The 25,905-nt window shown below is 38.7% G+C and overlaps 1 protein-coding gene across 1 annotated transcript in view; it reads left to right on the top strand.

Annotated features, from left to right (window-relative positions):
- KCNU1 (potassium calcium-activated channel subfamily U member 1) overlaps nt 1-25,905 on the top strand; it is a 118,798-nt gene that overhangs the window by 32,873 nt on the left and 60,020 nt on the right. The window contains 6 exon segments of the mRNA XM_054565772.1: nt 2,371-2,523; nt 6,274-6,386; nt 6,745-6,813; nt 10,340-10,429; nt 10,562-10,659; nt 17,106-17,220. Of these exon segments, the coding sequence (XP_054421747.1) occupies nt 2,371-2,523; nt 6,274-6,386; nt 6,745-6,813; nt 10,340-10,429; nt 10,562-10,659; nt 17,106-17,220 (638 nt within the window).

Genomic DNA, 25,905 nt, shown 5'->3' with positions numbered 1-25,905 from the left:
GGAAGAAGAATGAATGAAAAAGTAAATATTTCAACAAAGAAGTAGAAAATATCAGAAAGTACCAAATAGAAGTCACAGAGTAATACAATAACTGAACTGAAAAATGCAAAACAGGCTCAGCTCAGACTAGATGAATCAGAAGAAAGGATCAATAAAATGGAAGATAGAGGAGTGGAACTCACCTAATCAGAGCAGCAAAAAAGAAAAAAGAATGCAAATGAGTTTAGACAGCTTAAGCAGCTTGTGGGACAACATCAAGTGGACCAACATTTGCATTATAGGGTCCCAGAAGGAGAAGAGAGGCAAAAAGGGGCAGAAACCTTATTTGAAGAAACAATGGCTGAAAACATCCCTAACATGGGGAAGGAATCAGACATCCAGAATCAGGAAGCCAAAAATGCAAAATAAGTGGAACTCAAAGAGATCCACACTAAGACACGTTAAAGTGTCAAAAGTTAAGGACAACCAAAAGTAGTTTATCTGAGACTTTTCTTGTTTCTCGAGGTAGGTATTCATTACTATGATCTCACTTATATGTTGAATCTAAAAATAAAACAAACATACAAACAAACCATGAACTCTTAGATGCAGAGAACATACTGGTGGTTGCCAGAAGGAGGGGATGGGAATGGGAAAAATTGGTGAAAAAGATCAAAAGGTACAAACTTCAAGTCAGAAAATAAATAAATCACGGTGGTATAATATACAGTATGGTGGCTATAGTTAATAATACTTTATTATATATTTGAAGTTATTAAGAGAATTTCTAAAGTTACAATCACAACAAAAAATAATAACCACAATGGTGATGGATGTTAAATAGACTTATTTTTGTGATCATTTTGCAATGTATATAAATATTAAATCATATATTCTCTCTGATTGGTGTTTCACCAATCAGAGAGAATATATGACCAGAAAGTACCCAGCCATGTAATATGAGACATAGTGACATCTATGGAAGAAGATACAAAAAACATTGTACATAGGACAATGACGCCTCTGTCCCCTTCAAAGTAGGCACCTTGGGACTTCACACAGTTCTCCTAGTTACCATCAGCTGCCCTGTTGCATTTTCCTGAATCTCATTGGCAGTCTGAAATATGCCCTTTCAAAGCTGATTTTAGTTTTGCGAGAAGCCAGAAGTTGCAGGGCACCAAATCTGGGCCATAGTTGGTCTGAGCCACCTGGGTGATTTGATGTTTCACCAAAAAACTCTGCATGAGATGTGATGCATGAGCAGGCACATTATTGTGATGAAGCTGCCACTCACCAGTTGCCCATAGCCGTGACCTTCTGAATCATTCAAATAGTTTCTGTGGAAGAATGTTCAAGCTGAACGCAAAATTTAATGCAGATTCATTGCTCTCCTCATTCAGTCATTTTGAATGAGATGGCCACACAGTACACATGCTCACTCAACAACATCTACCACCCCCACTGACTATTACAGTGAAGTTATCATTGTTCGTGCATGTGCATTCCAGTCCACTCTCCTTGGCCGCGAGGTTATGTCGATGTCGTACAATCCATTCTTGGTATATTAAGAATGGTTAGACTTTTTCCAGACAGGCCTTTATGCACCCCTTTGTTCATAGAAGCTTTATTTGCAATAGCCCAGATCTGAAAACAGCCCAAGTGCCCATCAGTATATGAGTAGATTAAAAAAATGTAGTACATTTACACAATGGAATACTACATAGCTGTAAAAAAAAGAAGGAACTCTTACTCTTTGAGACAGCATAGATGGACCTGGAGAATATTATGATAAGTGAAATAAGCCAGACAAAGAAAGGCAAATACCATATGTAGAATCTAATGAACAAAATAAAACAAAAGGCATGGATACATGGAACAGACTGACAGATCTCAGAGGGGAAGAAGTGTGGGGGACTGGAAGAGACTAGCTAAAAAACACATATACATACACGCATAGCACATGGGCACAGACAATAATGTGGTGAAGGCTGAGTGGAGGGGACTAATGGGGAAAAATGGGACATCTGTAATAGTATCACCAACTAAAAATAATATTGGCTTGTTATGTTGCATACCTAAAACTAATATAATGTCATATATCAGTTATACCTTAATAAACAATACCCCTCAAAAATAAATAAACAAAAAGGATTACGAATTTGGAGTAGAATCTAAGTCTAAGCCATTTGACCTGTTTTTGCAACTATAGCTATTTTTGTTTTAAAAAGTATAGCAGTTGACCACTAACCACTTATAAATGTTGAATTTGTTCTTTTCTCTTGACCTAGGCATAATACATGCTTTAAAGTGAAATAAACCCATTTATCTAGAAAGAACTTTATCAAATTATATGTATTCTTAGTATTTGATCTACTTTCTACCATGAAACAGGTTTTTCTGCCAAAGATTCCCAACTGGAACTGGACTACTGGAGACAACATCATCTGTTTTGCTGAACTGAAGCTTGGACTTATTGCCCAAGGCTGTTTGGTGCCAGGCTTGTGTACTTTTCTAACATCTCTATTTCTTGAGCATAATAGTAAGGTAACCTTGTAAATTGATGTTGAATCATGGCTCTATCCCCATGTTCTCAAGCATTAGAGTCAGAAATAGATATAAAAATTGAGGAAAGAAAGAAGGCCCCAAGAAATGAGATTCAACTTCTACTTGAGCTGAAAGTACCAGATTGATATCCTAGGTACTGCATTACCCTTGAAACAAGTTATTTATCTTATTCTTGCCTAAGAATATTTATCTGCAAAATAGAGATCATAACTCTGCTTCCTACCTGCTCCACGATAATATGAATGTAAATGTATTCATAAATGTAGAAGTGCTTTGAGTTATTGAAAGTAGAAATATAATTAAAGATTGTTATTATCAGAGAAGTCATATATTTAAATATAAATTAAATATAAAATAATCAACATGATAATAAATAATTATATTTATCAAGCATAAATAGTAACACAAATAATAATTAAAGTCTAATTTTCTAGGTTACTTTGGGGGCATTCCATACAGTAATAATAATGACCACATAGCTAGTGCCTACTATATGTTATGCATTTTAAATACATTGTCTCCCCTTAATAATATTTAAAGGTAGTGTCCCAGTAATGGGTCAACGATGCTAAAAAACTTGGTTGTATAATCAGTGAGTAGCAGAACCAGAATTGTCTAACCTATGATCTTACCACTGTGCCCTGTCCCTGTGGTTTTAGATAGCCACAATCTCCCATATCAGGTCCAATGATACGTTTGTCTGAGACAAAAAAAAAAAAAAGCAGCTAAAAAGGGCTATTGAAATGAATTAATACAGCACATAGTATGGCCTTCAAAATGCCATTCTCATGAAATGTTTTAATCCTCACCTGGGCCTGGTATCCTATCGTCCAAAGCCCTCTCGAGATTGATCTTTCTCTTCATTTAATTATGAGTCCACATTTGCCTTCTTTACATGCAATTTTCTCCTGGTCTCTCTTCACACTCTACTTCCTTTGTTCAATAAATTCAAAAAATGTTTACATTTTTTCTGATGCTATTAAGGAGAAGCAAAAGAGGTGAAGGATGTTCTGGCTAGCAAGATGCTCATTGGAACACAAAGAGTTCTTCTGTGGTTCCTTCTGTGAATGTAAGGAGACATGATACGCAGAGGAATAGAAATGGCCGTCAGGCAGACAGAAGCAGGCCTGACGCTCTCGCAGTGACCATGCTTTCCCCTTTGCTTGGCGGTCACTGTGTATGGCCTAGAAAGGGGCTTGTCAGGAAATCCTCTTTGTGTTGTACGGTTAGGAAGTGGAAGATAACTGCCATGTCTGTTGTGATAATTGCGATTTTAATCTCTGTGGCTAGGGAAAATGAAAGGAATGAGTTCTCTATCTGAAAAGCTCATTTCTCTCATGGCAATGAAAGATGCAGAAATGTAAAACCAGCCCTTTTGTGCTTTTCTCTTTTTTTCTTGTTTAATTTTATTTTTAAAAATATGTTATTGTTGATGCTATTATAGTATTATAATTGTCCCACTTTTCCCCCTTCACCCTCCTCTACCCAGCCCACGCCCAACTTCCGTAATCCGTCCTTCATCATGGCCCATGTCCATGGGTCCTTCATATATATTCTATGACTAATCCCTTCGTCTTTCAGCCAGTCCCCACCTCCCCCTTCCCTTCTTACTGCTGTTAGTCTGCTCAATGATTCTATGCCTCTGCCTCTGTTTTGCTCATTAATTTATTCTGTTCATTAGATTCCTCTTATAAATGAGATCATATGGTATTTGTCTTTCATCGACTGGCTTATTTCTCTTAGCATAAGAGTCTCCATCTTCAGTTGTAACCTCATCACTGAGGATGCTTATCTGCCAATAGTCGTCACAAGATGGTTTTTGGAATACAGGAATTGAGAGGTATTTGTGCTCATGATTTTTTTTTATATGTAAACTCACTTTCAGAAATCCTAAACTGGACAGAGTGAGGCAGAGCAAGACATTTTAATGCTGTTTGCTGCCCTGGTGCTTTAAATTCTGTAATTAACTATTTACTTAAGTTTCATAGCCAGGACTCCAGTATTGTATGCCCCACTTTTCTCAGATTAAGCACTTAACTTTCACTGTCAGTGTTTGCATCTATAAATGAGAGTTATTAATCTCATTACCAGATTTTTCCAAGTATTGAGTTAATATTTGTAAAACTTCTGAGTACTCAGATCAAAAGGCCTTGGATCGATAGCATGCGTGTGTTTGTTTTTTAGTATATTGAGTATATGGTGGGAAATTGCAGTTTGAAAAGCAATCTGGTTGGTGTTAGGCAAAAAAAATTTCCTTACAAGCTAAAACTTTGATTAGATCTAATTCCGCTGATTTACTTGAGCTCTCCAATTCTACTATCTAAATCTAAAATCTTTCTTGTCTTCCTGTTTCCCTTTCTGACATTTTAAAAACTAATTCAGGAAGTCTTCTCTATCTCTATGGTTATTATTTTATACCCTTTTCCAAAAGTGAAACATTTAGATTAAAAGCACTAAGCCAATTTCTTCAGTAGTATGGACTTAAATAGTGGTATGAAGTGTCCAATGAAGTGAGCACTCTACAACAGAGGAATTTAAGAGAGCCGGAGATTCAGCTGAGTCTTGGGAAGCATTGGGGGTTCCTGGATTGCAGGAAATGGTGGTCCTTTTTAGCAGGGCAGAAATATGTGTTTGTGTTTTTGTTTTTATTTGTTTTTCCTAAACCACAAAATGGCCCTTGGAACAGTATTTCTGAACTGACCTTGACTCTACATGGCTACAATGTTTCAGAGTGCATAGAAATTCCAGACTTTCATCTGAGGTTCGGAGCTTTAAGGGGCCTGTTCCTGCCACATCCGAACAGTGTGGTACTGATTCTTGTGGAAGCAGGTGGGGGACAATGAGAAGGACGCAAAGAAAGCATAATAAAGTTTTGAGGGCTCTTACACACATAACAGAGATGAGTGATCCACCCTATCCTGCCGCCTCAGGTTGAATTTATCCTTTTTGAGAGATACCCTCCCTTCACAGCTCTCATTTCTCTAGAAACCTACTGCTATCCTTGATTTTTACAGTTGCATTCCATTAATAAGGGTGGCTCTTTGAATTCATTTGAATCCATGAAGGGTTCTGATACTGAGCAGAAACCATGTGTATTTTTTTTCTTTGTGGTAGAAACATTCCTCAGAGATATTTGGGGATGGTTCTAGACCATCGCCATCAAGTGAGTATCTCTATAAAGTGACTCATAGTCTTTGCTGGTGGAGGGCGGTACTATCAATTTGTAAAAAACAAACAAACAAACAAACAAACAAACAAAAAACCCACAACATCTGTGAAGTGCAATAAAGTCAAACACAATAAAATGAGATATGCCTGTAGTTAGTTAAAAAAATAATACGTTTAAAAAAACCAATCTTGAACAGCATATCTAGGGAGAGAAAACTTACATTCTGTATTATCCTTCCCATCTTCTTACTTACTCAAAAGCCAATCTACTTTGCTGAGATTATTAGAAGAATTCTAATTTCCAGCAAGGAGCTGCCCTGTGGGAAGAAACTAAGTTATGCTTCCACTTCATTCTGAACTTTTTAGTGAAAAGACTTGAGATGTATGTTAGAGTTTTAGCTCTTCCCTTGACATTTCTCCATTTAAGCACTAGGACAAATCTCCTTCCTACCACCTAAGTACAATGGGTACTGGCTTGCTGCTTAGCAAAATATACAGCTTGGATTATAGCATCCCGTATTCCATGTCAAGTGCTTCATGCGGCACAATTGTATATTACAGGTTTGTCCTAAACAATCCTGGCAAAAAATTTTCTTAAGTGGCCTGAAGAACAAAATCCTGACTCAGCGTCTCTCTGATGACTTTGCCGGAATGACTTTTCCTGAAGTTTCCCGGTAAGTTAAAAGAAACACTTTCTGCATTTTTTCACGCAACAACAGTCTCTCAACAATGTTCATTGATGACTCTGGCAAGCACTGAAGACATAAGACTGTAAGATAAAAGAATGAATACGTCTGAGTCTTTGCAACCTAAAATTTGGGGGACAATATTTCTCTGTCCCAGTGGGCATGCTGGCTATGCGATACTTCAGGCTGGATTCACATGCAAGGGAGAATTCCATATTTGGGAAGCCCTTCCTCTGCTGAGGTGCTGGCATTCTTGCAGGTGCAGAGGACCAAGAGTTAGACATAGTATCGTGGAGCAGCACCCTGCTGTCCTCCCTCTCCTCACGACTCTTGTCTTCCTTTCCAGGCTCTGCTTTGTGAAGCTGCACCTCATGCTGATAGCCATCGAGCACAAATCCATGTTTTCCGGTTACTGGTAGCAATGAGGCTTCAAACCTCTTCAGTTTTGGGGATTTTTTTTTGGGGGGGGGGTTGGATTTTATGATTAAGACTTTTCCAAAGAATACAGCAGTAACTAAGCTTTCTGCCATTTGCTGAGAGCCAGTCTATCGGGCACCCAGGTGGCTGTGGTGTATTTCATATTATCTCCAATGACTGAGGTTAGAATGGTTACCCTGAAGGGTGGACAGGCGCTTTGCCTTTGCTCCTATGACCCTGCCCCTATTCTCGTCAGTGGGGGAGAGAAGAAATGGCCATCTTCACCGACCTGATCCTCTGACCCACAGGTCTGACCCAAGACCTGATGTATTACCAGGTCTTGCAAATCTTGACCATGAAACCATACTATGAAATAGAATTATCTATACTAAAAAATGTTCTCATAAGCTCTAGTGTTAGAAAAAAATTGCAAGATATGGCCAAATAGGAATTTGACTGACCTACTAGATAAAGTCTCCTGTTAATAAGGAAGGTAAAACAAAGAGATAACTTTACCAGCATTTCCTGAGAACCCATGTTGGATGATATGAGAAGTCAGAGAAGTTATCATGTAATAAAAAGTAAAATTTAGGACAAATAGAGAATCAGCTACAATGATATATAGTGAAAAGATGATGAAAAATGAAAAAGGGGGCTTAAGTAGATGGGGAACAAGAAAGATGTTGGCTTATGTATGGTTTTTAGTTTAAAACTACCTTAAGTTAAATTAGAATCCACACATTAGATTCTAGTTCTGATTATGATTTGCCAGCCCGGTGGCCTTGGCAAAGTGTTCATCATCTATAAAATGAGGAACTCACATTAATGAACACCCGAGACCCCTTCCAGCTCTAAAATTGACATTACCAGGAACCCTGCAATCACAAGGAAACAGTCAAAACTCAATAATTTTGAGTGATAGCACATGGACTACAAAGGAATGATTTTATACAAAAGTTTGGACAGAACAATAGTCCTGTGTAAGCAGAAAACATGCAGAAGAAATCTGGGCAAAAGAAACCAGTGGGGTACCCTGCAAAGCAAGTCATGAAGGAGAGGATAACAAGAAGTAGTGTCTGGCTGCCTAAATTCTATTCAGCAGTCCTGCTATTCTCAAGAAAAATCTTAAAATCTAAACCTAAACCTGGGAATTTAGATTTCAGACCAGCCCAAAACTTGGTCAAGTTTTAACATCTTTTTGGCTCTTTACAACCTGGGCTGCACATCAGAATTATGTGCAAAGTTTTAAAGTCTTCTAGATTGTAAAACCCCACTTCTGGATTTGACAAAACCAAAATCTCCAGGGGTGGAGCCTGAGACGTTTCAAAGTCCCCATGGTACAGTAAGTTCATTTACTAGCCTTTGGAGACTACTAGCCCAACTGCTTTTCAGATCCTCTTCAACTCGGACATCCTAGATCTCTGTAAACATGGTTAGAATGACTAGTAGGACATTGTACACTGGAAACATGAATATCTATTAAGCAACTAATTTCTATATATATATGACAGGTCCTGGTGCTGTTTCCTATCTAGCACACATCTACTACCCACAATGAAAGAGGAACTTGTTCTAACATAGATTTATCTTTGGTTTCTCACCAAAATGTCAGGTGAATCAAACAAAGTAAATCCTGATTTGGCAAAGATACTAATAATAGCAATCTCTTACATGATTGCTAGTTCATGACCAACAGTGCTCTGGGCACTTGACTTACGTTAACTCTTGAATCCTCCCAGCGATGCGGTGAGATGTGCACAATTATTAGCTAATGTCACAGAGGAGAAGGCGGAGGCCCGGAAAGGTTAACTTGTTTCTCCAAACTCACACTACTCCCAAGTGGCAGGGCCAGAATCTGAACTCAAGCTGGCTCAGGGGCTGCGCTTCAGATCACCAAGCTGTACTAAATCCACCACAGCCATGGAAAGTAGAAGAAAAACAGGACATCTCAATGGCTGGCCTTTAGGCGAGTGTCTTTAAACACTGATGAAAAACCTCTTTTCTCACCTTTTATTTTCTCTTCTAATTAATACACTTGAATATACTCTAAGACTTGCAAAGCCCCTGGGTAATCATAAAGATTTGTCTTAGGGAATAATTTGTCACCTGCTAAAAGATAAAGTTGGACCTGGCCCAGTTAGATAATATTCTGAGGTTGTTCCAGTAGCGAACATTCTCTAATAAAGCAATTGGCCATGATTAATGAGGAGGGGAATTAAGCAATAAGGCCAGTTCAGAAAAATCTTCAAAAGTTCACCTCTTCTTTCAAATGCAACCAGAGATATTAATAATGACAGAATCTTCATAGCTAAATATTTCATAAGAGTTCAAAAAACCATCACTTTAAAAAAGGAGATATGAAGGTACAACTAAGTATATGCTTGCTAGCTAGTGAACTATAACCAATCATATTTGCGGTGGGAGTTACAAACCCACGTTCTTTCTCTTTCTTAGTTAAAACAAGCATTCCACTCATTAATATCAGTCAGAAAATACTCAGAAAATGCCATACAATGTCTTAGGTAATAATCTACCTGAACAGAACTGTTCAGCATCTTTCTCTTCTTGGCATTGAGCTGCAGAGCTTTTGTTGTGCAAGCCCTTTTATTGTTGTGAGACCCCAGCCCTTGGAAGTTCCTTGGGAGTACGTACCCTCACAGCAGAATAAGCTTTGCCAAGATAGAGACTTAACCTCTTTCCAATGTGAATATAAAAGGAATGTGTTCAAAGAACAAAAGGAAAGCTTTCATCATGCACAAATGAAGTGCAGGGAGTTACAGCGTTATAAGATCTTATCATACTGGAGGGCTGAAAACAACAAAAGATCTGACAAACAGAGGGAGAAATGTGAAGAACTCAAGTCGTCATAACAGAGTACTGCATCAAGGGATCCCATGGATGAAATTTGTAAGGCAGCTTTTCAATCACATAAACCATAAGAAAATCGAAAATCAAAACATTCAAGTGATGTAGAAATAGAAACAATTCATGTGGTTCCTACTCTGAAAATCTTGCAATCTGAAGACAATGACGTCAAAAGAAACATACAAGTTCAGACAACATATAGGCAACTAAAAGGAACTTTTGAACCCAACTGACTAGTAGACTTGATTTAATGTTAAAGGTCAAGTCGCCTAAGAATGAGCACCCCTAGTAAGTCTAGCAACTGTGTGGCCTTGGCCTAGATGGCAGTGGGCAGCCTAAGCCGTGGAGGCTTCCTCTATCTGAGCTGGTCTGACCATCTCAGAATCAGGACACAGTCCAAGAAGGAGCTTCCCCTTAGCTCAGCTGTGCAGCAGCTCAGCAGTTGTGTTGAGACCTGGCTTCCCTCAGCATATTGAGCAGCAGCCAGAGTATTAAATACAGTCAAATTCACATTTTCTACCATGTTTAGCAGTAAAAGGGGATTGAGTCCTATTAACTCTGCAATTTAGAGAATCCATTGGTAATGACAGAATGAAACACCAAATATTGGCACAGAAATTGAAGGGGAAAATTACTGTATTTTTCTTTTCTGTCTCTAGTGGTCTGATACTAAATCCACCTGCACAGGTTAAGCTGCATAAGAACACATTAGGCTTCTTCATTGCTGATTCTGCAAAAGATGTCAAAAGGTAATTTTTTTTATTACTTTATGGGAAGAAAGTCCTAAAGCACATACAACTTAATGGCAGGCCGACTGAGTCAGCGCCATGCTTAGTGTGAAGCCTCACATAAGTCATTCTTGATTTGCTTTCATTGTCCAGAGCCTTCTTTTACTGTGCCACCTGTCACAGTGACGTGCCTTCTCCTGAGCTAATTGAAAAATGTAGCTGCAAAAGCAAGACCTACCGATCTTTCACAGGTAACTGCCTTTATTTCTGGCTGTCCTCAGCCCAGCTTCTGGGGGTGTGGCCAAGGAAAGAGGAGAGGTCTCCCCTTACAGGACAATGCCCGGCCAAGAAGTGGCAGGCATTTCCCCACTGGGCATGCAAGACCTGGGAATCAGTCTTTTAGAGCCGAAAGCAACCTTACTACTTACTTAGTTCAGCTCGATCACCGGCCAGGCAGATGAGCTCTGAAGGAGGCTCACTGAGAAGCAGGTCCACGGGGCCTCGCCTGCTGCAGTTCTGCGTGCAAAGTTCAAGGCTCTGTCTTAACCCTGTCTTCATTTTTTCTGAACATTTCAATTTCCCCTTGAGAATCTAAGACAGTTTGGGGCATAGAAAAACAATCAAACAAACAAACAACAAAAACCTATTCCTAAGATGGCCACATACAAGCCCAAAAGAGAGGCCTCAGATGACACCAACCTCACCAAAACTCTGATCTTGAACTTCCAGCTTCAAGGACTGTGAGAAAATAAATATGTTTTCACACCAAAAGAGAAAGAAACTAATAATTTCCTGAAATGCTTTAGTCTGAAGAATATTATTGATTAAACGGGCTAAGACCCTACTGTGGGTTTAGAAGTTAAACATTGACTCTTTTTGAATTCTATAACAATATGAATCTTTTTTGAGGCAATAGATGAAGCTGACTAAATACCAGAAATGTCCCACTAAAGAAGGTGTGAATAGGAAGGAAAAGTACGTAAAAAGTATGATCTCACTATACATATCTTTATACTCTTATGAAAATTTAGCATGGTTTCATGCAATAAACATATTCCTACAAACACAACGTGCAAATAAATTATACACACTCATATGTTTGCACAGCTATCAGTCATTTTGCAAAACAAAAATGTTTTATAAAAATGTGTCATCATCCCTTTATTTAGCTGACTTTTATGTGTGGTTTTACTATAAATATTTTAAAGCAGTAAGTTGCTGTCACATAAAGATAGAAATATTTTTGTTTAAAGAGAAAGACTCTGCCTTCATATTGGTATATAAACCAAATTTTACCCACTTCTAGGACATGTATTTTATAGTATCAAAGGAATAAATTAGAAAAACTTACAAATCTAATGTTTGAGCTTTGATGTAGTTTTCACATTCCTCAGAACTCTTTGGTTCTCATAATAGAATCATTTCTTCTTCCATACTGATCCTCAGTCACCATTCCTACCAAGCCTATCCTATTGGATTCAGGAGAACTCTATTAATCTAGTATGGAGACTCTTAAATAGCAAGCAATGAGCGAGTCAGCTGCTCTTGACTTCAATTTGCCAGGTGATGGCAGCAGAGTTCCATGCAACATTTACTGATCTTGTGGCTAGAGAGCGGACTTAAGAGTGAATTTGAATCTGGAGAGTTAGTTCTAGCCAAAATGTTCCAACAAGGACATCATTCTAGAAGCCAAGTGCTTGGCCTTATATTTCTAAAAGTCATGATAATATCTGGAAATTATCCCAGAGAATTAACTTTCAAAAAAGGACTTAGAAACTTACCAATGGATGACAAAACAGATGCTTTATTGATTTTGGATTAGTACTGATTCCAGGTGGCACATTTCATCTTTCAAGAGCCAGGGGAAGGGTATCCCCAGTCTACTCCCTTCAAATAAATATCACTTGCTTGAACTAGTGAAGTTTTCTCAGTTCCACCAACTCCTTCCTCCTACTATACCAAATGAGAATTCAGAAAACTTGAATTCTGACCGCAGCTGTACCACTCATTAGCTGTGGTTTAAGGAAAAGAGGTTACCTTTTGGGGTCTTGGTGTAATTTCCAAACTTGGAAGTTCTCAGCACCTCTCTGACCTTTTTTCATTCTGGTATTCCAGCGATTTTCCATTGATATGCCTCAAGAATTTTTAAAACTTGCAATACCTGACTATTTAGTCAGGGGCGCTGACTTCTTTTCCCTTAGATTGTCAAATAAAAAAAAATGACAACAACCAACACAACAATAGCCATCCAGTGTGAATGAATAAAAATTATACCTATTTTTTTGTCAGATCAGCAAAAAATAAATTTTTGATGTGCTGCAGAATTTTAGTAATTAGTTTATGTGTGCCCTGAGATGGAAAAGGTTGACAGTGCTCTGATAGTCTAGGGTTCATAATCCCTCTACCTTCGATTACCTTCATTTTTCTAAACTAGAACCACACCAGACGCTCTCCGCTGAAGTTCATCGTCTGCAGCTTTAGAGAGGCAGCAGGGCACAGTGGCTAGAACGGGGACTCGGCATTGGTCACTTAGCTGAGTGATTTAGGGCAAATTATTTAAGGTCTTCCTATGCTTCACATTTCTGTAAAATGTTGATAATAATATTATATATCTCAGAGGATTAAATGAGAATATTAGCACATAAAGGTATACAAATTGAGTACATTAATATAAAAAGCATTTAGACCAGTGCCTGGAAAATGGTAAGTACTATATATATGTTAATTATCATATTACCTATGGGAACATAAAAAGAATTATTATTTTTTCTAATTAATGAAATACAGATGAAATATAAATTGGTAGAGAAGTTCTAGTAGATTGTACTGATTCTACGCCGTTCATTCGCATGAAGACTAAGAGGGCCAGCCTTCAGAGCAGGAGGGGTAACTGTCTTCCTGCTTTTCTGTGAAATGTAAGTTAGAGAAGTTCCTGGGCAGGAGTTTTCCTAGTGCCAACTGTCCAGTTCACTGCCTGCTATTTCACCATTGATATCTCGAATGTCAAAGGCAGCTCTTCGAGAAGCGGTCCTCAACCTGGGCAAGGAAGAGAACATAAGACTCTTCACATATGGTGGAGTAGAAGGAGTGGGCCATGTGAGGATGGCCCTCAGGAAAGCTGTGACCAAACACCCCTGACCCCCACTTCCTGAGAACTCTTTTAGGGTTCTCATTAGAATGCTAATCTTTCTAATGGAGTTACACCTGGAAGGGGATTTATGAAAATGAAATTGGAAAAAGGGTATGAAAAGTGTTAGAAATAGTTTGACTAGGTGGCCCAAACTTGAATTAACCTTACTTCACAGTTTTCATTAGGTCTGGCCCTGGGTCACTGTTTTCATAAACATCCAAGACTAACTGACCCATTTAAGAAAGGAGTCACCCCAGCCAAAGTGCCCTTAGGAGGAGAGTTCCACACCTCGAAGGCAGAGATGTAACCTCACTAATGACTCCACCAGTTCACCTCCCTGGGATGGCTTCCCAAGCATCTCTGAGGTCATCAGAGCTCTCCTCCTGTACCAATGACCTTCCGTAGCAGAGAGAGTAGAGGTGTTTCTGTATGACTCTTCTTTAAAGCCAGGTCATCATCGTGTGTCCACTGAATTCTAAAAAAAAGGAAAGCAATTTGGTAATAAGTCCACGAAGAACATACAGAAATATCTTGAATTTCTATGTTCATGACAGTTGTTATTGTTCTTTCTAATCCTGCAGTTGATTCTTTGGTCCTTACTATTCATCTCCACCTCAGCTGTGGCCCCCTTTATTTCTCATTCCAATGATTACAGCAGCTTTCTAGCTGGTTTCCCTGGATCTATAATGATTTTCATGAAAGTAGGTTCTTGTCATGAATGGATATATAAAGAAAGAAAGAAAGAGATGGATGAATGTTATCCTAACATAGGCAAGACTATAGTAGTGGCTTGATCTGTTGTCATGCTGGTTTTTCAGCTCTTACGAGCAGGGGTTCTTATGCAGAATATATGATATCACTTTTTAGGTGTGTGACAATGACAGGTAAATATAAAATTTTGTAAATAACTGCAACAAATTAGCTACTTAGTAGATTGGAGAAGGTTCAGAATTATCCAAATAATATAGGAATTATTTTCACTCATTTGAACATATGCTAATATTTCTTGAGGGAGATAGAAAGGAGTAGAATTCTTGCTATTCATTTGGAAATCATATATAAGGCATGTCTTAACATGTGATCTTATCATGCATGCCAGGAAGGGAATATGTTTGCAGAGTGGCTCTCAAGAAAATCACTTCTTGAAAAAGAGAGAAAGAAAATGATAATGTTGGTCACATACAGGACTCCCACTTTTTTTTCTAGTCATCCACAGTCCTTAGATGCCATGTCTTTTCTGATGTCCAACACTTTGCTCAAAACTTTATTTTAGAATATTCATAGGGAAGTCATGGTAAGCTGTGGCAAGACATTATCAGTCTAGCTAGAGTGTTAGGCAAAATCCATTCCATTTTTTTTTTTGTCTAAAATACGAAAAAATAGTTACTTGCACACTGTCAGCAATAGACAGATGAGAATATAAATAAATAAAATTATTGTCTTAAAATGAAACCAAAGAAACTTCAGTTATCAACTAACTGCCTTGAGAGAGGTAGCTTTGTTTTCCTATTGTTATTTTTATTTTTTTTGCTTTTTTTTTTTTTCAAGTGTTCAAAGCAGAATAGAAACAGGGGACAAGGACAATGATAGATTGTTGCTCATTTTTAAATGCCCTGTCTGCACTCTGGTAGAGAGAACACTTTCAGACTTTTTTCTTGAAAGTCGTTAGGATTATAGAATTCAGAGTTATAAGGGTCCAAAGGAGACCATGTGTGCCAATCCGTCTTTTACCTTCAGGCTGCCAACACAGAGCCAGAGGCTTCGCCAAACCTCATATAGGCTGTTCTTTCCAATCCCCACATCCATGCTTGTACTTTGATAATTATGAAAGTTTTCAAAATTATACAAATCATTAATGTGTTTTCAGAAGAGACTTTATAAAGAATGACACAAAGGAAGATTCAAAGTTTTAGCAAAAATTTCATACCTCTTTTTTAGTACCTGGCAAATGTTGTTGGCTGGAGAGTTAGGCTTTGAGAGAGCAGAGACTTCCCGAAAGTTCTATTGTTCCTAAGCCAGTTTGAGCATGTTGCTTTTTACATTCCATAGTTCAGCTTCTATCACGTGTCCTAAGCCACTAGCCTTTCGAAGCTGACAGTTGGTAACATACTAGTTCTCACTCAGACTTTTCTTCAGATGTTCCCTTCCCAGGCCAGTTCCCCAGGGCCAAAGGTAACCACGAAATAAGGAAACATCAGTCAACCTGAAAGCCTTCGTCAAGCCTCCATATTTAAGTGGAGGCTTCTGAGGATTAGAGGGAGGGAGCAGTCTTATGCCAAAGCTGGCTCTTAGCACACCTGTGTGATGCGATTACTAATGATTTAAGCCGACAAATCACACATCCAAAGGATGTCCCTCTTCTTCCAGAAGTGTATTTTGACTCAATATTTTCTATGGATTAGAACGGTTCAGAAAGAATTACAACAAAAGAAAAGGATACCAAGATTTTTGGGGGTGGCTTTTTATGTCTACCATTATCCAAAACCTGGTGATTTGTGGGTTTAAAGCCTTGTTTCACATGAACGCCCCATTCTGAGTAGTCTCAGTACAGAAATGGTTCTTAAATTGACACAGGAGGCATAGGCCATGTCTCTTTTCTCTACTTGGGTGGGCGAGAGAAGAGGAGCAGCAATGATGGCTGCTCTTTGACTTTGTCCCTTACCTTGATAACTTCTCCTCATCTCTGATCAGAGAATCTTCCCATCTCTGATCAGGTTCAGGCACGCAGATAATGCTGCGCCCTTGAAGAGTAAAGGCGAAGCATGTAACTTCCAAAGCATCCTTTAGAATGTTACTTTTTATCATAATACCAAATGCCAATTGACCAATAAAGTCTTCCTATCTTGGTTCATTGAAGGGATTCCTAGGTCAAATGTGGGTTCTGGACTAGGAATGTCATGAGCATGCACCAACATGTGGGTGCAGGAAGAGCCATTCCATCTCAGTGCAGCTTCATGTTGCTCACGTAATTATTCAACTTCAAATATTCTTCATTTTTCTTCACAATCACCCTTTGAAGTCTCAGTATTATCCCCATTTTTCAGATGAAAAAGTTATTTGTTTTTGCATTATTTCCAAATGTTTTCAGAATTAATAAAAGAAGCTGCATAGGAAAAATAAAGTTAATAGGAGGCAATACCCAAGTAGAATGAATTACAACCTGAGCGCTATCTGCAGAAGGGAGAAGGGGACTCAGTGTTTTTTTCTGAGAGTCTATAGTGGCTCTAGACCCTGCCAGTAGCACGGAGGCTCCCTAGATGCAGTGCTCTTGGCTGAGATGGGAGGAATGATGGATTAGAAAAATACAGCAGCAACTCAATAGGTACTTATTTTGAGCATACTACAATGTGGCATTGAAATCTTCACAATCATTTTTCACCCACTCTCAATTCTATAGAAGGAAATTAAACAGTCTCATAATTTACCCTCTTAGAACTAGTTTGTAGCTAAGAATCCCCAGCGTCTATCTAATTAAGGACCTAGAAATGTCTTAGCCAATAGTAATGGTTCAAAATTCTTTATGAGCAGATAGTATGCCAGTTCACTAATATTGCTGTGCTGTTGCAGGGTCAACAATAATGGTAAAGACCAGCAACATGAAGGAATTCCACGGGACAGCAATGAAGGGTTTTTTTCCAGGGGGACAGCCAAGGAGGGCTAGCAGCATGAACATTGTCACCAGGTAAGAACCTCAGAGAACCCTGTCCCTCTATGGTTTTCTGAGAGTCACAAGGCAATAAAAATTTCACTTAAACCAGAATATTTGCTTTATCACCTCCTATACTGACCAATGGAATTGTTTCTTACCAATATGAATTCACCCCTACTCCTCCCAATATCGTTAAGCTAAGCAACGATACCTCCCCCAACACTCCTGAAACAATTCATGGCCATGATAACCAAAGGTTATGCCCCTGCCCCTTTCAGATCGCCTTTCAGGTGCTCTAGAAATGTGAGTTGAGATGAAATTTCAATTATACCAAAATGGCTTTTTTATTATTAATATATTCCCCATTTTCAACAAATCAATGATGGGATGGCCTTTGTTTTGGAATCTGCAGAATAGGGTCAGTAAATCCACCCTCCTTTTCCCTACAGCTCTTTAATACATTAAAATTTTGATGAACTAGAATGCAGAGGGGGAAGGGGAGGGGGATCTGATCCGTCTAGTCATTTTAAGTAGAGGGTTGATCCAAAAGTTCTATCGCTCTAAACTCTAATATGAATATACTATGTTGGCAACATTGCACTTTAGTAGCTATCCGATACCAGGAAGATCTTTAACGGTGGAGAAATGTGATTGTATACTGTTAAATACTATATTATCAGCAGAGCATGGTCATTATGCTCTGGCATTACATAAGGTAAGTTCAAGTGCTGGCTCTGAACTTTCTGATTTTGGGCAACTTGCTTAACTACTATGTGTTTCAGTTTTGATATCTTAAACTGGTATAATCATAATGAATTCTTTATAGTTTTTTTTTTTTTTTTGTAGTAAGATTAGGTATTTAAAGCACTTGATTCCTGGCTGAGAGTAAGTGCTCTTTAAATATTCCTTATTATTGCTACTATCAATTATTATGTCTAGAAAGGTGTGCAAAATTGGACTGAATGTATAATAAATGCAGGGCCTTCCAAAGATACAGATTTTGAAATAAATCGTTGATGTTGTTTTTGATATAATTCTCCTCTTTCTTTTAATACATGGACACTCCTGCTTTTGTTTACCTAAGGATTCTGGATTGATGGGTTGCTTTAACTGAGGTTTTACTGTACCTCTTCTGTAAGTGAGGCAGCTGTGAAATGCCTGAGCCAGCAAAGGTGCCACCACTTCATGTGTGCACTGAGAGGAATATAAAAATCCCAGGAATTTTAGTTTCTACCCTTTCTTGCTTTTCATTCCAGGATTTTATGGAACTGAGATAACATGTAAACAAGGGTTAGGGACTGTTTAGAAGAAAGGTGCTATGAATTTTGTGAATTTATGTTTTGCCTCACTCTTAATGGCAACAAAACAGCTATAGGCTGGCATTGGGATTTGCACATAAATTTTTTTTCATTTAAAATTGTTGGTAAAGGTATTTACTGAACACCCTATGTGCTAGGTAGACACTGTGCTTGATGTGTTTGTAGATCTAGAAATCATGTTTCAACTCCTAGGCAGTCTAGTTAGGTAAACAAGGTGAATTCATATAAAATTAGTCAGAAGCCAAATAAGGCAACATTCCTTCAAATGCTGCATTGATGATTCTAGCAGCAGGTCAAAGGAGGAAGAGATCAAGGAGGGCTGGATGGATTGTTTTAGAAAGTTTTCTGTGGGAGGTGGGATTTGGGAAGGTGGAAGATAGTGGGAATTTCAACTCCTCTGAAGAATATGACATATACAAGGCATGGGACAAATGTGAGGCCTTCCATGTACCAGCTAGCCTGAGAAGAAGTGACAGTTCATGGTAGAATGCTGTGAGAAATAACATCGCATATTTCTTAAGAGTACATTCTTTGCTGTTGTTATTATGCATGTGTGTATATATGTGTGTACATTACATCTATGTTAATGCAAATGTGTTACAAAAGTTGTTCTAATTGGAAAATTGTTTTGATAGTATAAAGACAAGATACGTGATAACACATGAACTGCTCCAGCCATGTTGATACTTCCATTTATTCTTTGTCATGTCTTCTCTGTGATGATAGAAGATGGGCAATTCATGACCAATCGAAGCCACTGAAAATCCTCAGATGGAATTTTAGCCATTCGGTGTCACTGACTTTTCCTACTATTCTTGAGCACAGCACCCCCGCAAAAACCCCATAATAATTTAACTTATTGGTATTTTTCTCCTTGTATTTAATCCCCCATTGTCTATGATAAATAAGGAGAAGGTCTAAAGCAGGTATCTAAAAGGAGAATTGATCCACACAACCTAGTCCACCTGCAGACTGAGCCCATTAGCCTTGGATCTGGCTGGATGATCTCTGAATATGCTTTAAAAACCTCTAAATAAGGTGAGAGAGTGATAGTTACCATCCAGATCATCTCTAAAGATTATACTTAATTCACTTACACCTTTAAAAGCAAGATATGTTCACATGAACTAGAAGATTAAAAAAAAGACACTAATCAAGGTCATACTGCTGATCAGACAGTGGTATATGCTTCAATAGGTAAGTACCATTTGTGAGTGAGTTTCTGTGATACTTCAGCAATGGAGGTAGTTAGCTCAGTTGATATAAGTACAGTGTTAATGAGATCAATGAAAAAGCCAGTTCCCACTTTGTACTATAGAATAAGGTGGCTTTTTCTTTTGTTTTCATTTTCATATTTTTAAAGGGCAAAGGTAACTCCAGTCAGCAAATAGGCAAACAAAAGTCCTGGGTAACAACAGTGAGTGATAAAATGGAATTGATGGCTCAGTAGAGACAAATAGACATTATCAGGGAAAAAAATGTCAAATAAGTGATATGTGCTATTTGTGATCCATCTTTGATGTGTTAACAGTATTACATGCACATACCCAAATCAGCATAGTTTCATTTATAGTTTTGCTGACAATGAGCTTGATGCTTTTAAAGATGTAATCGTCAGGCCACCAGTGAGTTTTCTGGTCAGTTTAGAAAGTGCCAATTTTTATTTTTAGTACTTGAAGAAATACAGACAGCTCTAACTTACACAAAAGTTATATAGTCTGATATACCATTGCATCCCTGGTGACTTTCCTTTCCCATAGAATAAGCAATGTTTAAATAGCTATTAGGTTCTTAGACTAACAAACAAAAGTCTATTTAATAGAGGGTAGTTGAATATGTATTTCTGGAATAAATAAACACTATAAACACTAGTTCTATTTACCCGAGTCCTGTGTTCTTAAATCAAGGTGTCATGTAATATGAGAGATGAGAATTTCTTTTTCTTTTTCAGGTGATAAAATTAGACCTATGAAAAATTTGATGATAAAAACACATCTCAACCATTCCTACAGCCTCTTTGTCTTTGCTTCCAATTTCTTTATTCTGCTCATCCTGCTTTAGGTGAGCTGAGGGAGTTTCTGACCAACAACAAAATAACCACATCGAGTCATTCAGTTTTTTAAAAGTAGGTGTTAATAAACTCAGGGAGATATTGATAGATATCTAACCAGTAAAATAAGGAGAGGAAGATATTTCCAAGCAGTGTATGATAGATCTAGGTCAGTAGAGGAAACCATTTCTAATAGAAAGGTTTGTCTTCCTTGGACGTATCAACCCTTCACTAGCATTTCTCCCTCTGGATCTGCTTAATTGAACTCTAATAGACTGTATGGAAATCTGAATGTACTTTCTTTCCCATATAACTTCCCTTCCCATTATGTCTTTGTGAAACTTACAGCCAAGGTCATAATTATAATACCAACCCTTTTATACTCTCCATGTTCTTTCAGAGATACCAGAGACCATGAATGCCATTTTCTTCTCTCTTCTAAAGCCCAGCTTGGCCTTAGCTCTTTAAAGTTCAAGGGGCCCACAAACATCAGCCATGACTATTGCCACTAAAGCAGGCATGAGCCCTAGATTACCGTTCTCTGTAGCCTGTAAGCTTCAGTTTTCTCATCTGCAAAATAGAAATAATATTAGAACCTAAGCAATTGAGATGTTCTGAGGATTGAACGAGATAAAACAGATTAAATTGCAATGTAGAGCCTAACGCACAATAAAAATTGAGCAAGTGAAAAATGGTTCCTGCCGTTGTCACTCTGTTTCCCCATACCCCTCTGTAGCATTTCCCTGGCTCTTAGGTTTCCGTGCTTTGCAACCATTTTTGTTCACGTTCAGAGTGAGAGAGGGTTTGATGTTTAGGACCGCTCAAAATCTCACTCTCTACTACTCACTACTTACAGACTATCAGTTCAATGGAGCATATCAATAAGGTTTTCAGTGAAGCTTTATAAAGTAGTGCCTCCCACTGTTCATTCGCTTTGCCACATGCAAGTCTGCCTAGATCTTGTCATTTCCCCTCCAGAACAAGTCTCCTTCATGCCAATTCCACCTTCTTCTTTGGCTGTTTCCCAGCGTCTTCTAGCTCGCCTGATCCCATAGCAGTCTTCAGTTTCTCAGAAAATTGCACTCTGCTCAGAAGGACTGCTAGGATATTCTCTTTCAGGCCAGAAGCCTGTTAGTTAGCGTAAGAGGTACACTGACCCCAGAGGCGTGGGGAAATCCACCCATCTGGGAGAAATGATTTGTTTCACTTCTGACACACCCACCCCCAGCCATATGTAATTTATGCCCAGGTACGAATCCTGACACATCTGTCCCTGAGACCTCTCACTTTTAGGTCCTATGCCCTCCCCACACCACACATGCATACACGCACAAACACACATGCTGTTCTCTTAGGAAATGAAACAGGACCCTTTTTCCATCTTTACCCTCAGCTCTGCACAGCTGATGGAACTGGGCTGCAGATGATCCCGGCAAGAGAAACACCATCTTTTAGCCTCAGTGATGTCTGAACTCCTACTGAGGACCCGCTTCCAGGGTTTTTCAGGGGGCAGAATATGGGATATAAATGATCATTCATGATTCTTCTCTATTCACACACATCCTGTCTGAGCTTTCTATAGAAACCGATTTTCCATGAAACCTGAGCAGGCACTTTTTCTTTCTGTTCTTTCATATTAAGTTTTTCAAATGACTTTTCCTCTCAATAAGTGTACACTTTCTTATCTGAGTAAAATATAGTCCGTAACTAAGAAATCAAAAGCATGCCTTTGGTATGAAGTTTAATAAGCATTTGATCAAGTCACAATACAAAGCCCAAAGGAAATGGTAATACAATATGTATCCATATATATTTACAGGTATAGATATGGAGGTATGGATAGAGGTAGATATACAGAAATGATATTTTTAAGCACAATGAGCCTGAGTTCTAAAGACATATAAAAGAGTCAGGGTGGCAGAGATTAGAGGAGAATAAGAATTTCAGAGGAGTGGGTAGGTACTTTCCTTTGGACCCTCTAAGTACCCCTTTTCTAGTTCTTGTCCTGTACCTGCCTAGGCAGAATTGGACTCCTGAGAAGCAATGTGACAGAACTCCAGCAAAACACCATATATATGTGTATATATATAAATCATTTATCAAGTATGTATTGAATAAGTGCTTTTGAGATTAAAAACAATATTTTATTATTACTTGAAGATAGAAGGCAAAAAAAAAAGCTCCAGGCATCAGAAGAGTGTCAGAGTAATACCAAAGACAACTCAGCGTGCCCCTCCACTGCTTTCGTCGTCCTCACCCTGTCTGTTTGACTAGCTTAGGAGGCTGTAGCACAGGAAAGACGAAGGCTCTTCTAAAACCTCTTTGTGATTCTGTGGACAGGTGTTAAGAAATATGAAGTCAAACTCTCCTAGGACTTGTGGTTTTGGGAATTTCTCTTGACTGAGCTAGGTGGTAAGACGAGGAAGCAGCCCTCAAAACACGGGAATAAAAATTACAGTGTGACAACTGATCATTTACTGTGTATATGTATTTGCATTAAATAATTAGTTTATGCATGTTTTGTTCTTATTTATAATCTACTAAAAGGCCGGGATGAGACCTTGTCTGTTTAGGGTCATATATAAAAGACCAAGGCGACAAGAGAAGGTGAAGACTATGGGAAGCTTAGTCACTCTTTTTTAAGTAAAACTGTGTTCAAGGACTAGGGACATGACTTAAATAGTTTCTATGGGGAAAAAAAAAGTGAAGCTGGCACTTGCCACAGACTCTTTATTCTTATTTTTTGCCCTCTGTTTGACCCCCCACGGTCACCCTTCTCAGGGGCTCACAATCCCTACCTAATTACCGCCCCCATCAACATCTGTTTGGACCATCATTTGCTAACACAGAAGTTTAAAATATTAACCCATCCAACGGTAGCTTTCCTTTTATCAGGAATCAGGACTTCAGCGAAGGAACAAAGCCCTGAGTGGGAGATTTCAGGCATCAACCAGAACGGGAGGTATGAGTTCAGGTGACACTCAAAAAATGCCTCCTGGGTCCACCCAGTACCACACTCCAAAGCCTGTTGCCTACTCTGGCATATTTGTTTTAGGTTGTAGCAAGAGTGATGGAGGAGGAGGCTGCCTGGTCTTGTGACTGCAGTGGGGTCTCCAGAGTGGGCTGTCAAGGGTCAGATCTCAACTCTTTGAGTTCCATGCTACATGATCATGAGGAAGTTCCTGATTATTCTGTGGCTCAGGTTTCTCATCCATAAAACAAGTGGCACCAATGCCATGGGGTCGATGAGAAGATTAAGGGTGAGACTCTTGGCCAAGTTCCTAACAGAGAGTAAGTTCTCTGTAAACGTTAGCCATTATCACAGTGCAGAAGACAGGAGCATTCACAAAGTGGTTGAACCCATGATCTGGAAACTCACCTTAAAGCAGCTTTCTGCTAAAAATGTTATGAGCATTCTGCATTTATGGTGTTATACCGACAGCATGAGTAGGAAAGAGACACAACTTAAAGACAAATGTAATTTTAGTTTAAATGTGAGGCAAAACCACAGTGGAAGTCATCTTTAGTAACATGAGAGGCAGACTCAGCACCTGTCTCCCCATGAAGCAACATGCTCTTTTCCCAGTAAGAATGATTTCTTTGTGTTGGCTGTTTCTCTAAGGATACAAGAATATAAGAATTTGCAGCCTATGTCAGACCCATGCTTGGCTCCTAAAGACCATGCTGGCTTTGATAGTGAAAGTCAAGAAGAGAAGCAAAATCATCCTGAACTCCACATGAAGTATCAGGGATGTTTACTGAATATGTTAATGGCTTTCATGCAATTATCTATAACTTTTCATTCAAACTTGTTAAGAACAAGTTAGTTTTTGAGTCTGTAACAGCCCCCAAATAATTGGGAAAATCTTTCTTGCTAACAAAGGACTAAGAAAAGGGCTGTTTAACAAACTCCTCTCCTTCCTACTCCAGAACCCACTTCCCTTTCCCTCCCTCTGCCCCTTACAGCTCTGCAGCCGGTGGATGAAGGCAGGCAGAAGGCAGGCAAAACTTCAGGGTTGTTGGGTAGCTTTACACCTGAGCAGCTGTCTTCAGCACATATGCAGCGATCAGGACAATAAAACATTGCTCATTGCTTGTAGCCCGCAACCAATTAGGTCAGCTGTAAATATTGGAATTGCTTGGTAAACATGCTGGAAGATTGTGCTGACTTGTTAATATAAGTGAAAATGCAATTAGATTTATAACACTTTTTTTCCCAAAACATAATTTATAACAACAACAACAACAGAAGAAGAAAAAATTTCTCTTGCAACCTGCTGAAATATCATTATTAAAATGCACATGAAAAGTCAATTATGCCAGAGGGAGGCATTTAAGAGAAGTGAGTTTCCATACCCTGGGATTATACCATGGGGATTCCATATTTCTCATTCATTTATTTATTTTCCCAGAGATCTTTGCTGCTGCCAAATGAAAAGGAACAGATATTTTACTTATTTCACTCTGAAATATTGCTGCAGATAGTGTTAAAAAGTAAGCTAAATAACCGGCTCCCTGGAAACCTGCCCTGCTCTCCTCAAAGCCCTGGGAAGAAGCTAGTCGTCACCATTTGTTTTTATTTACAAGCCTGTCTCTCTTTAAGCACTAGTCATTTTCCTTAAAACATGTGGAAATTAAATATTTTTTCTAAACATTATTCTGTGTTACACTCTAAGCAAGTAGGTTATTGTATGTAATTCTATGGAGAACCCTTATGTAATGATGTAATGACAAGAAATAACCCTTTTCCTTTTTTTTTCTTTTTTAATGTGGCATTTCCTCTACTCCCAGGGTCAGACTGGGAGCACAGCTCTGCCCCCAGACAGGACGGCACAGGTGCCACCACTGGCCCTGCCTGGGTCGGCAGACACTGGTGTCTGTGTGCGGTGCTGGGCGGGGCTTTCTCTGCCTCAGGGGCCCCTGTGTCAGGCGAGGCTCCACGCCTCTTCAAGAGGCTGGGATTCCAATCCGAAATCCAATTTGAACCCTCACAGCTTGCTGCCCCTCTGCTTTCTGGTTTCCTCATAAAGAAATGCAGGTATTATTGTATCTCATCGGCATTTAAGGTACCAGTGGGGAAAAGCTAGTTTTAAAGAAACATCATAAAGCAATTTATAAACATGAGAGAAGCTGCCATTTTTCAGTCTCGAACTTCTCCTAAAATGGTCAGTTTAGATAATGAAAGAAATGTTTAATACGTACTTTTTAAAATCACTAGTATGTATATTGTGGATAAACGACTCTCTGGGGAACAATTCTGGTGTTACTATGTAAGAATTAATAAGATAAATCACATATATCTGTGAATATATACACATATATGTATGTGATTTACTTTGTGCACCCTTT

The sequence above is a fragment of the Pteronotus mesoamericanus genome, unplaced genomic scaffold, assembly GCF_021234165.1.
Source record: "Pteronotus mesoamericanus isolate MK-2021 breed Mesoamerican mustached bat unplaced genomic scaffold, CSHL_Meso_final contig_169, whole genome shotgun sequence".
NCBI lineage: Eukaryota > Metazoa > Chordata > Mammalia > Chiroptera > Mormoopidae > Pteronotus > Pteronotus mesoamericanus.
Note: the sequence above shows the minus strand (reverse complement) of the source record. Positions and strands in the feature narration are given on the sequence as shown.